The 13,625-nt window shown below is 37.5% G+C and overlaps 1 protein-coding gene across 1 annotated transcript in view; it reads right to left on the bottom strand.

Annotated features, from left to right (window-relative positions):
- Positions 1 to 13,625, bottom strand: part of LOC110949571 (zinc finger protein 385C-like) — a 94,018-nt gene that overhangs the window by 44,269 nt on the left and 36,124 nt on the right. Inside the window, exon 2 of the mRNA XM_022191701.2 lies at positions 11,781 to 12,056. Within this exon, the coding sequence (XP_022047393.2) occupies positions 11,781 to 12,056 (276 nt within the window). The remainder of the gene's footprint in view (positions 1 to 11,780; positions 12,057 to 13,625) is intronic.

Genomic DNA, 13,625 nt, shown 5'->3' with positions numbered 1-13,625 from the left:
AAGACAAAAAGCTTTATTTTTCCTCTCGGTGGGCAAATTGTTATAAACGCTGAAGGAAATGTGGTAGGTCACCTCTCTGAAAGGCATTATTATTCAGGATGTGTTGTTGAACTGTCTTACTTTATAAATCAAATCTAAGAAGACTGGAAATCCATGTAGGGTCAGGTTAACTTCAATTTTTAGCTAGAGGTGTAATAATGTAGGTGTAGAGCGCATTCCCAGTTATGTATGAGTGCACATCATGTTGCAGTGTTTCGTGTAATCTGTGGAAACAGGACTTTTGTTCCTTGATTTGTCCTTTAAAACAACTTAAGCAACCCCATAAAACAGCACTAAGAAGTGAAAACGTCTCTTCTTTTACTGTTGCCTCATAACTAAAGCTATGGACACAATAATAATAACAGCATCATCATCTGTATCAGCCAGTAAAGGGTTTAAAATTTAATGCAGCCTAAAATAACAATGACAGGCAGATAGCGGTTTTCCTCAGAAATGTTGTATAACAATAAATGTTTTATGTGTAGAGATGTTTTCTTATTTTTAAGTAAATGTGTACATTTGAAAAGTATTATATTGTCTGCATTAGCCAGCGTGTATAAATAGAAGTAGGCATAATAATATGTCAATTCCACTCCAGAGGAGATTTTATGTTCTCTGCAATTAGGTGGAAAAAATATGTACATTAGCAATCACCCAAAATGAACTGGAAAAAAGACAGCATATCAGTTATCAGCAAAAATCCAATATCGCGCATCCCTAAATAAGATGCATCATTAAACTGTGACGAGAATGACAAAAACAAGACAATAATGACTCTGTTGACAATTAGGAGTTCAGACAGAGAAGCAGTGGCAACTGCAAAAGTGACCATTAACCATCGAACTCTCAGCTGTATGTGAAAAGATAAAGTAGGATAATTCACGTCAGAGTAGAAAAACATTTACAAGCAGCAAAAAGCTTGTGACTGAGGAAGTCATTTTATGGTTTTGTTTACTTTCAAAAGGTACTTTTACATAAGCTACTTAATTCTAAACAACAGTAATTTTTTAGACGGCAAAAGGTTGCTTCAACTTTTCACTGTGAATGTACCTACATTTTTTCATCAATGTTACCATATAGTGAGATTCTGCAATCTGTTTTTTTTTTATATCTGTCAGTGCACAAACTCTGAATGATGTGGAGTAGACACTAACATGTTATATTTAATATTTTGGATATTCATTGATTTGTCTGCCTAATTGGTGTGAATATATGTGGAGAAGAGTGCCAGCTTCTTTTCTCCTGGTTGCACCTCTAGAGAGAAGTTAGTTTTTTACATACTGATATGATCTTTATATGTTAGATTTTTCACACATTGTCAAAACAGATCCCTCTAAAAAAAACTGAAATTCTGCAGGAAGGGTGCCAGAAAAAAAATACAAAAAAAAAAACACGTTATGATACTGTAATGTTCAAAGACTGCAAAAAGAAACGGTGAAATTAATAGATGTCTGTAAATTAACTATATTCTTAGCAGATTTAAATACAGCAAAAATATTAAAAAGCTGAATGTTGTAAAAGAAGGAATTGATACTGAAAATACAGGAGCTGGAGGTTGAATTATGTACCATTCTTTATTCTTTATACACATCACTAATAATGATAATGGTGAAATAATGACATTTTAGGCTCATTAAAATATAGTAAAAAAAAAAGGGTAATATTAAATGTTGTAAAAGAATGAATTACAGATTCTTGATGTGGAATTCATTTACAGTTTTTTCCAGTTTTTTAAAAAAAAATTTCTTCATTACAGTCAACATGCAAGTAACATTTTTTTGTTTACTTCTTGGTTTCTATAATTAAACTAAACAGCAAATCATTAAAAATATATAGATAATTAAGTTTATTAAATTGATTTTCACAATGTATCTGTTTAGGTATCTTGCATATCTGTCTTTGTACATGTTTATCGTCATAGTACTACAGTCTTTATTTTAATAATGTATTGTAATAATTTAAATACTCAGTTTAGATGTATTGACTGACAGGTAAATATTACCGGACTCTGTTGGAAAAGACATTTTACAGTGACAAGTGTGCTATTTGGATATGAGATAAACATGTTAAATTCAGGTTAACCTAAAAGCATACATGTCTGAAAGTGGCTCATATCTTAGCATTTTGCAATGTAATTCTGTGGTACTCCTTTGCCTGCACACACATTACACCAAAAACTCTGAAAATCATAACAGTGAATTGTTGTCCTGCAGTTTAGTGCAGAGTGTAGGAAGTGGGAAGCGCTTTGCTCTGTTCCCTTTTCAAAAGGCCCCCAGTGAGAACCATCCCATTAAAATCTCTTTTCATTTGAGCAATCACTTCATGAAGCTAAATAAAGGGAAAGTTAGTTCAGCTGTGGGAAGGGAATGGGTATTATTAGGCTGGTTTCATTGCAGCACACGCTGAATTATACTAACAGTCACCTTAATTGACTTGGCTCGTCCTCTTTCTCCTCTTTACAATTAAAAAAGCAACAGGGAGAATGGCTTACTGAGAATATTGCGTGTGAGAGATTTTGGATAAAAGTTCCAATTTGTATGAACTTGTGTGAGAAAATTTTACTTTCTCATTTGCATATACTGTGTGCTAAATGCACTGAATGAAAGAAATCAGATTTGAGCAAAAAATAGACCTTCTGTTAATTAGGTGGAAGACTTAAAGTTTTTTTAGCGATAAATTCCTTGTTCGTAATTATTTAGGTTTGTGCGTGTGTACACATCAGTAAATAATACATATTTATACAGTTTATAGAGTCAATCTGCAGAAATGTTCCAGTATACAGTAACAAATTAATTATGCATGTGACCCCTAAGCTAAAGCAGAAGACGGCTATTCTGATGCAAATATAACCACAAGATATTCACCACCTTTTCTGATAATGGGTTATTTGTTGTCCGTAAGTTGTTTTGCATTTATTTTGCTCTCAGCTTTTTTATTGTGATTTGTAGCTTTCTTTTGTCTTGAGATAGTAAAGTGGATATTTGTGGGGTTTGGACATAAAACATTTGAAAAAAAATCAAGTTTGGGTTTATGATGCATTTGTCATTATTCATTGTCATTATGTAAACCAGATAAAATCAAGCAGTAGAGGGAAAAATCTGAACCAGAGGCAGAATCGGAAATACTTCAGTGATCTCGAGGGGAAATTGTGCGATTAATCAGAAACGCAGTGCAGGAAAGTGGGAAAAATCAGGCAGCTGTGTCTTTAAAAGGACCATCTACAGGCTCTTTTCCTGTCCATGATGCACTTGATTTTTTTTTTTTTTTTGCTTCAAATAAACAATTTAATAAACCATTTTAGTCCAGGCAATTGTTTGCTGTACTGCTCAGTTTGACTGGTATTGTCAGTTTCTCAGCAGAGCAAACAAACGGGGTCAAACGCTGCGGGGTTCATTTAACTGGTTCAAACATGGCAGGTGTGAAATCACTCTGTGCCCTGCGAGGGGAAACAAGAGGCTCTTCACCCTGGGGGACTGACACCAGCAGGCCACGAGTGAGTCTCAGCTTAAATATCAATTAGCAGATGACATGGTTCTGACAGCGCAGCGATGATGTACAGTAAGCAATGCAGTCGGTCGTCAAACGCATAGACGTTACAGTGGTGGTAATTCAGTCCAGTTGAATTCAGTTTTATTCATACAGCAGCCAGGGCATTTCACAAACAAACAGACAAAAATCCAACAAATCCAAGGATTCCCTTTGAGCAAGCTATAAGCGAAAATACTTTGCTATTCTGCCTCGAACCCAAACAGCCATACAGTGGTTTGCTTCCACCCTCTGAGCACAAGAAAACAGGGGTGTTTCCTGATTTAGCGCTCTTATTAGTGGCAGGGAAAAATAGATGATTTACACTTCTATTTGGTTAGGTTTTAACAGAAAAACAACTCTGCTAGGGTAAGAGAAAATTAAGGTTTTCAATTTTCAATATTATTATAATGAACAAAGAGGTAACATTAAGGAATACTAGGCGTTAAAAGAAATGTTGATTTGTTCAATCTGTGGTCACAAAGATGCCACTAACAATGGTTTTTCTTCCTTTAAGCTTCTATTAGGCTATTTCACTGATTAGCCAGTTAATCTAAAACAATTAATTTTACACCCAAAAAAGACCACTGAGGGTCATGCCATTGGGACAAACTTAGTATGATTTTATTCAGCACAATACGAAATGCAATTTACATACTAAAGTGCAAAACTGTAGGAGCAAACTTCAAATTCCAAAACGACTAAAAAGAAAAAGTAAAGAATGACAGCTTGTTATTCAGGTCAGTTGTGCACCTCCACTACAAATCCAGATTTCTGTATAACTACTTAATAAAGTGAAAAGGTTTGGTTGGTAAATTTAACAAAGTGAACACAGTCAAAACGACTAATTTCTCCAAATTGTATAATTTAAATAAATTGTGAAATTTTATAAATTGCATAATTGTCCTCAGACTCTGCTAGCAGGTCTGAGCTCTGGGTAAATAAAGCTGAAACCTTTGCACAGCCGTCATCTTTAAGTCATGTATGTGGCGAGTTTGTCAGATCACGCTGCAGTGATCAAATCACGACTGTATAGGGGTAGAGCAGCAGCTTGGAAGTGACAGCTGGTTAACATGTCGTCCTAATGAGCTGCGATTCAGTCACTATTTCATACTTATGTCATTGCCTGACAACAGAAAAATATGTAAATGAGCTGTATAGGGAATTCATTTTAATGAAAAGACAGTATAGAGGAGCATGGAAAGAAGAAAAGCATGTAAAGTGCCTCCATGTCAAGTAATACCTATTTCTCAGGTCTCCTGCATTGCAGTAGTGCTGCTGTGGTTTGCCACCAAAAGTTGACAGAGTGCACAAACCACCCTTTTGTTTTTGATCATCTAAAGTACTCATACACTTTCAAAGCCTTAGTCTAAAACAAAACAAGCCAGAGATGACTAATGTAAGCAATGTCACTTAGTTTTACGGAAGAAAATGCTTTGTTATAAGGAACTAAAGCACAAAAAAAACACTGACGTTGCATTTTCATCCATTATGCCGACAAATCAGTGCAGCGCTACTTGTTGACCACTCCATCCACCTTGAGCTCCTCCCGATGCAAACATTGCAGCTGTTTAACAATGTCGTCTCACTTCCTCCTTTGCTCCTGTTATTACCTCTGACAAGGAGGTTATGTGACACCTGGCATTTGTGTGTCCGTCTGTCTGTCTGTCTGTCTGTCTGTTAGCAAGATAACTCAAAAACGCCTGGGCAGATTCACATGAAATTTTGAGGGGATGTAGACTATGGTATGAGGAAGAGCTGATTTAATTTTGGTGGCAATCCGGAAAGGATCCTGCATTCTGGATCACTTTGAATTTTTTAGTATGTGGTCCAAAATATGACAAATCATAGGTTAGTATGTCGTCCAACAAATTGGAGCAAGGTGTCCAGATAGCTCAACTGGTTAAGAAGATGATCTGTAAACAGAACTGTGTCAGAGATGCAGGTTCGATTCCAGCTCATGATCCTTTACTGCATGGGTTTCCTGTTTTCCTCTCTATCCTTGGCGGAGGTCTGCACTCTCTGAGTGCTTTTCTAGTTATTACTATGACCATAGGAGTGGTCTGTTACAATGACAAGTAGCTATGATCAGAATAAACTGCCTGCACTTTTTCATAAGATTACAGTCTGCAACAATTACTGATGTCCAAGTATGTGTAAGTAAGTGTGTAGTATAACACCATTTTCACCCATTTCTAGTGAAAACACCGTCATGTCCCTGTATTTATAAGATAAAAAGAAATCCCCATATCAAGCCCAGGTATTAAGATGACATCCTGCACACATTACTAGCACATTGCCATTGTGTAACTATTTTTTTCTGTGTGTTTGTTTCGTCCTTTACATCCCACCATGAAACTGCTTCTAGACACTAAGTTGTACTACACATTTGGATTTTTTTAGAGGGCACAAAAAAGTGTGCTGGTATTCTCCTTTTTTAAAATTGTATATATGCCACCATCCCATTGCAATACACTGAGGACTGATGACATTAAAGGGGGACTTCAGTTTTTTTCAACCTGGGGTCTGTTTTCATATGTCATTTCATACATGTGAGTGATGGAGAAATGAATTTTGAGAAGTGAACGAAAAACCTCCATATTACCTGGCGATCGCTGTTTATTGTGGTCTGTATCCAAATCTCAGGACGCTAGAAAACAAATCTCATTCCGAAATCGCACAATAACTCGCGCCAAAACCAGTGTTTTGGCGATTTCGCGAGCTATCGCTTGGATACAGACCACAACAAACAGCGATCGCCAGGTAATATGGAGGTTTTTCGTTCACTTCTCATCTCTACTATGTTGTGGGACACTCATTGAGACTATCCGAGCCGGTCAGTGTGGGAAAAAAAGCACGTTAGGGCGGACTTTGACGCGGGGGGGCAAGTTGCCCCATACTTTTCGCTAGCTGAGCTGCTAGCTGAGCTGCTAAGCTGCCTGCCTGGCTAAATACTGGAGCTATGTCGAAAATTCATTTCTCCATCACTCACATGTATGAAATGACATGTGAAAACAGACCCTAGGTTGAAAAAAAAACGAAGTTCCCCTTTAAGACAGAGCAGTATTTCTGACATTACTTCACCTTTATTTCAGAGAAATGTGTCAGTGAGGGCAGTGCTTCATCAGAGAGAACGAATAAACTGGAGCAGAATGGAGGTCACATTCAAAAGATCACATGCACACTTCAGTTCACTATCAGTTTGTTGTCACACTGTTATCATTCTCCACATAACAAATCTCTTTAGTTAAAATATACAGTCAGAATGATTTACTGCTGCTCTCTACAATCAGACAAGCTGCGTCCCAATTCCAAACTAAATGGAAGCAGGTTTTCACCAGGTTTTGAGCTCAAGAGGGAAACATGCGTTGTATAGTGTGTTGTTGATGAACTCTGTTACCTCATTCTGTAATGCATACATAGAATCAGCTGTAATTACACATACAATAAATTACGGAAGTTGTTAAAAGCTCTAAAAACGCCTTAGAAAATAAAATGTATATATATGTCCACTGTCCAGTTGTCAATTTAACTTGCTGCTGTAAATGTTTGCATAAAACAATCAAGCATTTTTAGACACTAACTGCACAGGGATGCAACAAAGGATTATTGTAATTATCAATTAGCATGTTGGTTATTTTTTCAAGTAGTCAAATCTTTAATGTAATGAAATAAAAATAAATAAAAATAGCCATTACATTTCTGTGAGCCCAAGGTGAATTTAAAATGTCTTGTTTTGTCTCTTTACAGTCCAAATACATTAGATTTAGAATCATAACAAATAGAAAAGAAGAATAAAAAAGTGATAAACTCTCATTTAAGAGTTTCTGGGACCAGAATTTACGACTTTGCAAATGATTATTAAAAGTGTTAATTCATTTTCTGTCAGACACTAGTTTCAGCTTTTATATTGATCCTTTTCATGTTTAAACATCAAGCTTTGACTTAAACAGAGCCTTTTTTGAAAGCAGATATTTTGGCTCATTATAGCACAAGTGAAATATTAGTGATGACTCCACCTGAGTAAGTGTCCCAGTAAACTGCTTCAGTGAGACAACACTAAAAGTCACCACATATGTCTTTAATCTGCTGGTTTATACCTTGTTAGCACAGGAAAACTCCAGGAACAACAAGCACACACTCACAAGCAAACAAGCAAGTGCAGATAAATTGTATTTGATGTGTTTAAAAGTGTTTGGTAAAAGAAGAGCAAGTGTTTGTCAGTTTGTCTACAGCACTGCTGCGCTGCCAGCCTTATCACCTTGCCTTTATTAGCACCGGTAATGATCAATACGTTGTTTCAAGTCTGTCAACACCCTTTGCATCACAACAGAGGCCACTGCTGAGCCTTCAGATAGTCTGCATGGTAACGCACTGTCACATGGATGTCAATTTCAGATGTCTGTACACTCCTGCTTCACAAATTTCACAAGAAAAATAACACTTGTGGTGTCATCCTGCTTCATTCATTATGTTGCTTGTAGATATTATTTTTCTGTTAGTGTTTTCACCTAGTTTGGAACAGTTAATTCTCTTTGTACTTTACATTTAAGCTGCAGAAAGGCAATGATCCATAGTGGGCTTGCTGCCCTCCATATAGTGGATTACTGAGTGTGTATAGCAGTGAATGAGAGGGAGATTTTGAATACAGCCCTCTGCTAAATCCTGAAGATGTAAAAAGTCACATCTACTTATACAAGACAGTTTTTGCCACTTGCTAGATAAAGAGTAATGTTGGTTTCCACACCAAAAAGCTGAAAAAGTGCCCATTTCAACCCCAATTTCCACAGCAGCTAACATACACTCATAGTAAAGAGATAATTCCTGAATGAATCAGAAACATAAAGTTGGTTTCTGGATACAGGAAAGTCAAAAACACAAAAGCCAGATAGCAGAGCCCAAAATCACTCACACACCCATAATAGTCTCTCCTTTTGCACTGGATCAGTCTCCCATTCTTAAGTATGAATGATGATCTGCAAAGGCTATTATCTGACACCGAAAAAGTCAATAAGATTCTGATGACAACAGAATAAGGTTGGAATCAGAAAGAAATTAAACAATGGCTATAAAATAAGTCCAGTCTAATGTTCTGTATTTGACTGAAACAGCTAAATATGTGTCGTAGGACAGTCTCATAAATCAACGTTAAAATGTGTCATTTTCTGGCCAGTTGTTCATTAGAGGATTTTTCCTGATTGATCAAGCTGGTCAGCGTGGCAGAGTGACACAGGTGCTGCTGACTGAAGGAGATTAATGGCCCTTCGTCAAAACAGGTGTGCAGAAACTACTTGGAAACTGCGAGGGGCTCTTCTGGAATGATAAATGTATACTCAGTGCATAACATCTTCTCATGGTTTGCAGATGTGAACGTGACTGAGACGGTCGAGTTTTTGGAGGCAAAAACACCAAACAGCACAACTTTTGCCGTAGTGTAAAGAAGCTAATCTGTTTCAGATAAGTCATGGTGGCTCCAAACTAGGAATAGACCAATTATCGACCTGGCTGATTATCGAGGCCGATATTTGGCATTTTGCGATTATCGGTATCTGTGGTTTTATTGTTTGATTATTGAGGAATTAAATGTGCTACTTCAGGTCTAATGTGGCCTCTCTCTGTTTGTTGTTACTCTGTATTCTCAGAAATGTCTCAAGTGGAGACAAGAAACAAGATTTTGCCACAAACCAGGAAATTGGCTCCTCTCACAGTTGCTGAGGCTATGCTAATGGCTAGCAGCTAAGCTAGAAGGCAGTCACAGATTAATCTGAAACAGAGTCTGGAAAACAATAACTAATAATATGTAAGATGTGGACCTTAGTGGGCAATGAGTGTTATATTATAGTAAAAGATTAAGAAAATAGACAACAATAGCAGATAATTTTTGATGATTTTGGCAGGAATCAAACTGATCCATCTCAGTCGATTCCATAAAATCAGAGGTGAGCATCCTACTTTAATTACACCCATCACATGCTGTTAAAACATAACACTTAATGCATATCCATTCTAAATATGAGTTATTGGTCTGTCTTGATTACCAATCAACAGCATCAGTATCGGCCCTAAAAAATGCAATAAAAATGTAATTATTTTAATTTATTTTTAAAATAATACTAATAATTATGAATGATAATAAATATAGATGTTGGTTGTTCATCCTTTTCTTGTGGCATTAATCTGTAAAATCTTCTGTCTATGCAGCAGAGAAATCCAAACTACCATGAACGCTGTAAAGCTGTTTGCACCACGGCATGAACTCTTATGTTAACGCTTTATGTGGAGAGAAAAGATTAAAACGCTGCAGATGACAAAAGAACAATACCACTGACAACAAAGCGGCACTTCAGTATAAATACCAATTTGTCTGAGTTCATAATTCAGTGTTTTTGTTCAGAGTGTAACAGGTGGTGATTAAACTGTGGTCATTTTCAGGCATTTTGCTGTTCTGTCAAGCAAATATAAAGTTATGAGATGTTCAGTCAGTGTTGGTGAAGGTCTAACATATTGTTCCTGTTGTCACATTTTTCAGCTTCTTTATCACACATCACTGGAAGAAAAATTTTGGTACAATTTATAAAACAAATGCTGATTTTGTCCCATTTAGATGCTCCAGTTCCAGCACTCAGGTATTGCAAAGAACGTCTCACTGACATGCCTTAGTGGGACATTTAAATGTAATGGAGCCATCATTAATTTCATTAGTTACACCTCTGCCTTTCCTGCTCAATGTCTGCTGTGGGAAACGTCCATTAGTGTGGGGACTACCTAGCCTCTTTCTGTCTGTGCATGTTTTTCATCTTAATTTGCCTTAAATGTCAGGTCTAAATGGCAAATGTGTGGTAAAGCTCTCGTCTGGTATTCATCTCCGTGTGACTCACTTTTGAAGCATTGAATTCAAAAACACTGAAAAAACTTTGAAAAACCACCAAAGTCACCAAAGCAGGCAAGTTCCTTCCTCACTGGCTTTTTTTCCCCCCCACAGAGTTTCATCTGCGAGCCCTGACTGCCAAAAATGACACGGCTACACAGCTTAACAATGGCTACATTTTGAGGAAAACACATTTTATGCCAGATTTCATTGGTGGCATATCATAAATATGTGTCCAATCAACATATCTTTGCCATTTATTTTATTGCTTTATTATTGCTCCCTCTCAGACAACCAATGACAAATTATATGGGGTAGGATTTATCATAGTTGTATCGCAGAAAATAGAGGAAAAACTTCAAACTTGTATGTATATAAAAAGGTCATATTTTAACCCAATTCATGCTGCTTTCCTCAGCCTAACCATTAGTTTTGGTGCCTAAACTTAGCCAAGCTTCAAACGTGTAGTTATCAATGTTAATGTGTTAACTAAAGTCAGATATTTTCCTAAATCTTACCATGTAGATTTGGTGTCCAAACCTTACTAGACAGTGAGTGAAAATGAAACACAAATGTAAACAAAATGTAACTAAGAATAATGTCACCAAATAAGACATGAACCCTGTTTTCAAAGGGAACGGTCCAATTGCTGATTTATGCCTCTGTCAGTTTAGTTGCACAGGAACATAATTATAAGAGACAGCATTGGATCAGCAGTGAATTTCTGAATAAAAATCATACTAGCTCCAAAGCTTCGTTTCACTTACAACTGGGAAAACTCCACTTAAACTAGTAAATGGTCGTTTAGTTGGGATCCCTTAACATAGTTTTGGCGCATTCTCCTGCTTGCCATGGATGTAATTCTGGTTGGTACCATTTATCACCCTAAAATTAACATCATGAGCTTCGATCAGCGTAAATTCCCTGCAAAGCTACTATAATACAGAGTTCATTAACCATGCTGTCCACCATTTATCATGTACCCAACAACAACACACTGACACCAAGACCGCAAAACCACAAAAGAAATCGGCACAGAGATAAGAAACATCAGCCATACAAGCACAAAGAAAGTATCAGAAACTTTGAAAAGCACCGAAAAGGGGGCAAATTTAATAGAAAATTCCTCCAAAGACGTGGAGCATTCATTCATTTTATATAGTGCAAAAATAATTATGCGTTCATCTATCTGGGGTTCATCTTCCTGTTATCTGGTATGAAGCTACTTTACCAGGATATATTTACAAAGAGCCCAGTCAACTTTCACATTAAATAAGAGCAATAATCTACATTAAATCAGAACATACGAGAACTCTTCTAGAAGAAAGCAAAACGCGTCCATCCCTACCTGCACTGACGGCCTTTGCCAGTCGCCGGAGCCTCCTCTGGTGTGTCTTTCCTCTGTAATGGATCTGAGCCTGGGCGCTGGAGTTCAGCTGGATGTTGCACACCTGGCACACCGTGGCACTCCCGCTGCCCTGTCGTCGCTCCCGTTTGGCCTTGATCCCCGTCCCGATCCTCCTCTCCTCTTCGTCCTCTTCCTCTTCTTCCTCATCCCTTCCATCCTCACACTTGGGAGGGGGGCTGCCGTCCAGCCAGTCGCTGCTCTTTGGACGTTTCATATCTGAGGAAACACAATATTTTAGAGGTAAGTATCTAGCAGTGTTGAGAAATGGATGTGAAACAGAAGCAACAGTCTCCATGTAAAACGCTCAAGTCACATATGCAAGTTGCTAAAGCCTCCACAGGGGGGCAACAGAGCAGCATGGCTTCATTTAGAAGAGAGGAATACTGCTCTATTTTATTAGCCAAAACTGCAATTTCATGTTCTTTGCCATTGTGCTGCTTGATTTTTAACTGTAACGGGGAGATTTTACAGGCAAACAAAGAACGCTTTTCACCTGATTTTATCTATATCCTTTGACGAGAGCACCAGCTCGTAAAAATGTATCAATATGTCCAGATGCCTGCGTTCAAAACATCCGAGATCCCATTAAAGGGTTTGAAACAAGATACTTATCTACAGACGGCAGATAAATATCTTGTTCCACTGTCTTTCTATTCACCAGATAGTAAAAGCCGATTCGTGGCGTACACAAAGTGACATGTTTCTTTGTGGTACAAGGCAGAGTTAATACCTGTAATGGCTGAGCGATTATGGCAGAGTGACAGCATAAATCAAGCAACAGCTAAGCGCAAGCTCTGCTGTGAATGTGGAAATGTCACCCAAAGTCGACAGTAAGTGAATTCTTTGTTTTGGTTCCGTTCATGTGATAATGGCATCAATTAAGCCCTCGTGGTGCTGGACATTTTATTGCCTGCCTCGTCTGGATTTACCCCCACCCCCCAAATCTTGCCGAACAGAAACCTTCATTTGTAAAATGCTAGCTGTTCTAAAAATTCTATTTGACAAGATGAAAGTGGAATGGAAATGTGTTCACTGGAATTCATCAGCCTCCAACCAGCAACACGGACTTCAAAGCTGCAGCCCATCGCCACAATTATTTGAATGTTAGTCTGGCAGTGGGTAGGAACAGCTGCTGGTGAAGATGTTGACTGCAATAAGGAGTGTCCCAACACATGCCTAAACAGAGTGTTAAAAGATAGTGAACATACCATATTGGCATAATTTCCGAAAGCCAGATACAGACTAAAATAAAAGCAGCACAACATGAACACTCTGATCTCTGACAAGCTTGTTATAATGTTTTATTATTTTCTTCACAATATAATATGGATTTACATGCAAGTTTGACACAGATAAAACTGTGAAAGTGTTTGTCAGCGACTCTTAAACATTTAAGTCACTAAAAGAAAAACCAACCCACTATCTTAGAGATTGTGCTTTTATATGAGCACAGCAATAATGCAACAAAAACACACTGACCAACAAAGTCAACAAATGTGAGCCACAAAATCTTGATAAAGCATTGAACTGAAATTGCTAATGGTTGCTTCTGCCTAAAACTAACCAACACTTTGTACGCCCACCATCCACCCCGTGCACCTCCCTGCAGTTCTGCTCAGCAAAAGAATACTAGGTTTTATTTAATCAAAGAGAAAAAAGCCCTAAAAATAGTGACTATATGTGCCATCACGCCCATCAAATCAGCTTAGCAAACATAAAAGCAGTATTATGGTTATTTAGACAAAAAAAATGAACCCATTCTCAAGAAGAAAACCATATTGTATT

Source organism: Acanthochromis polyacanthus, chromosome 19, assembly GCF_021347895.1.
Source record: "Acanthochromis polyacanthus isolate Apoly-LR-REF ecotype Palm Island chromosome 19, KAUST_Apoly_ChrSc, whole genome shotgun sequence".
Lineage (NCBI taxonomy): Eukaryota > Metazoa > Chordata > Actinopteri > Pomacentridae > Acanthochromis > Acanthochromis polyacanthus.
Note: the sequence above shows the minus strand (reverse complement) of the source record. Positions and strands in the feature narration are given on the sequence as shown.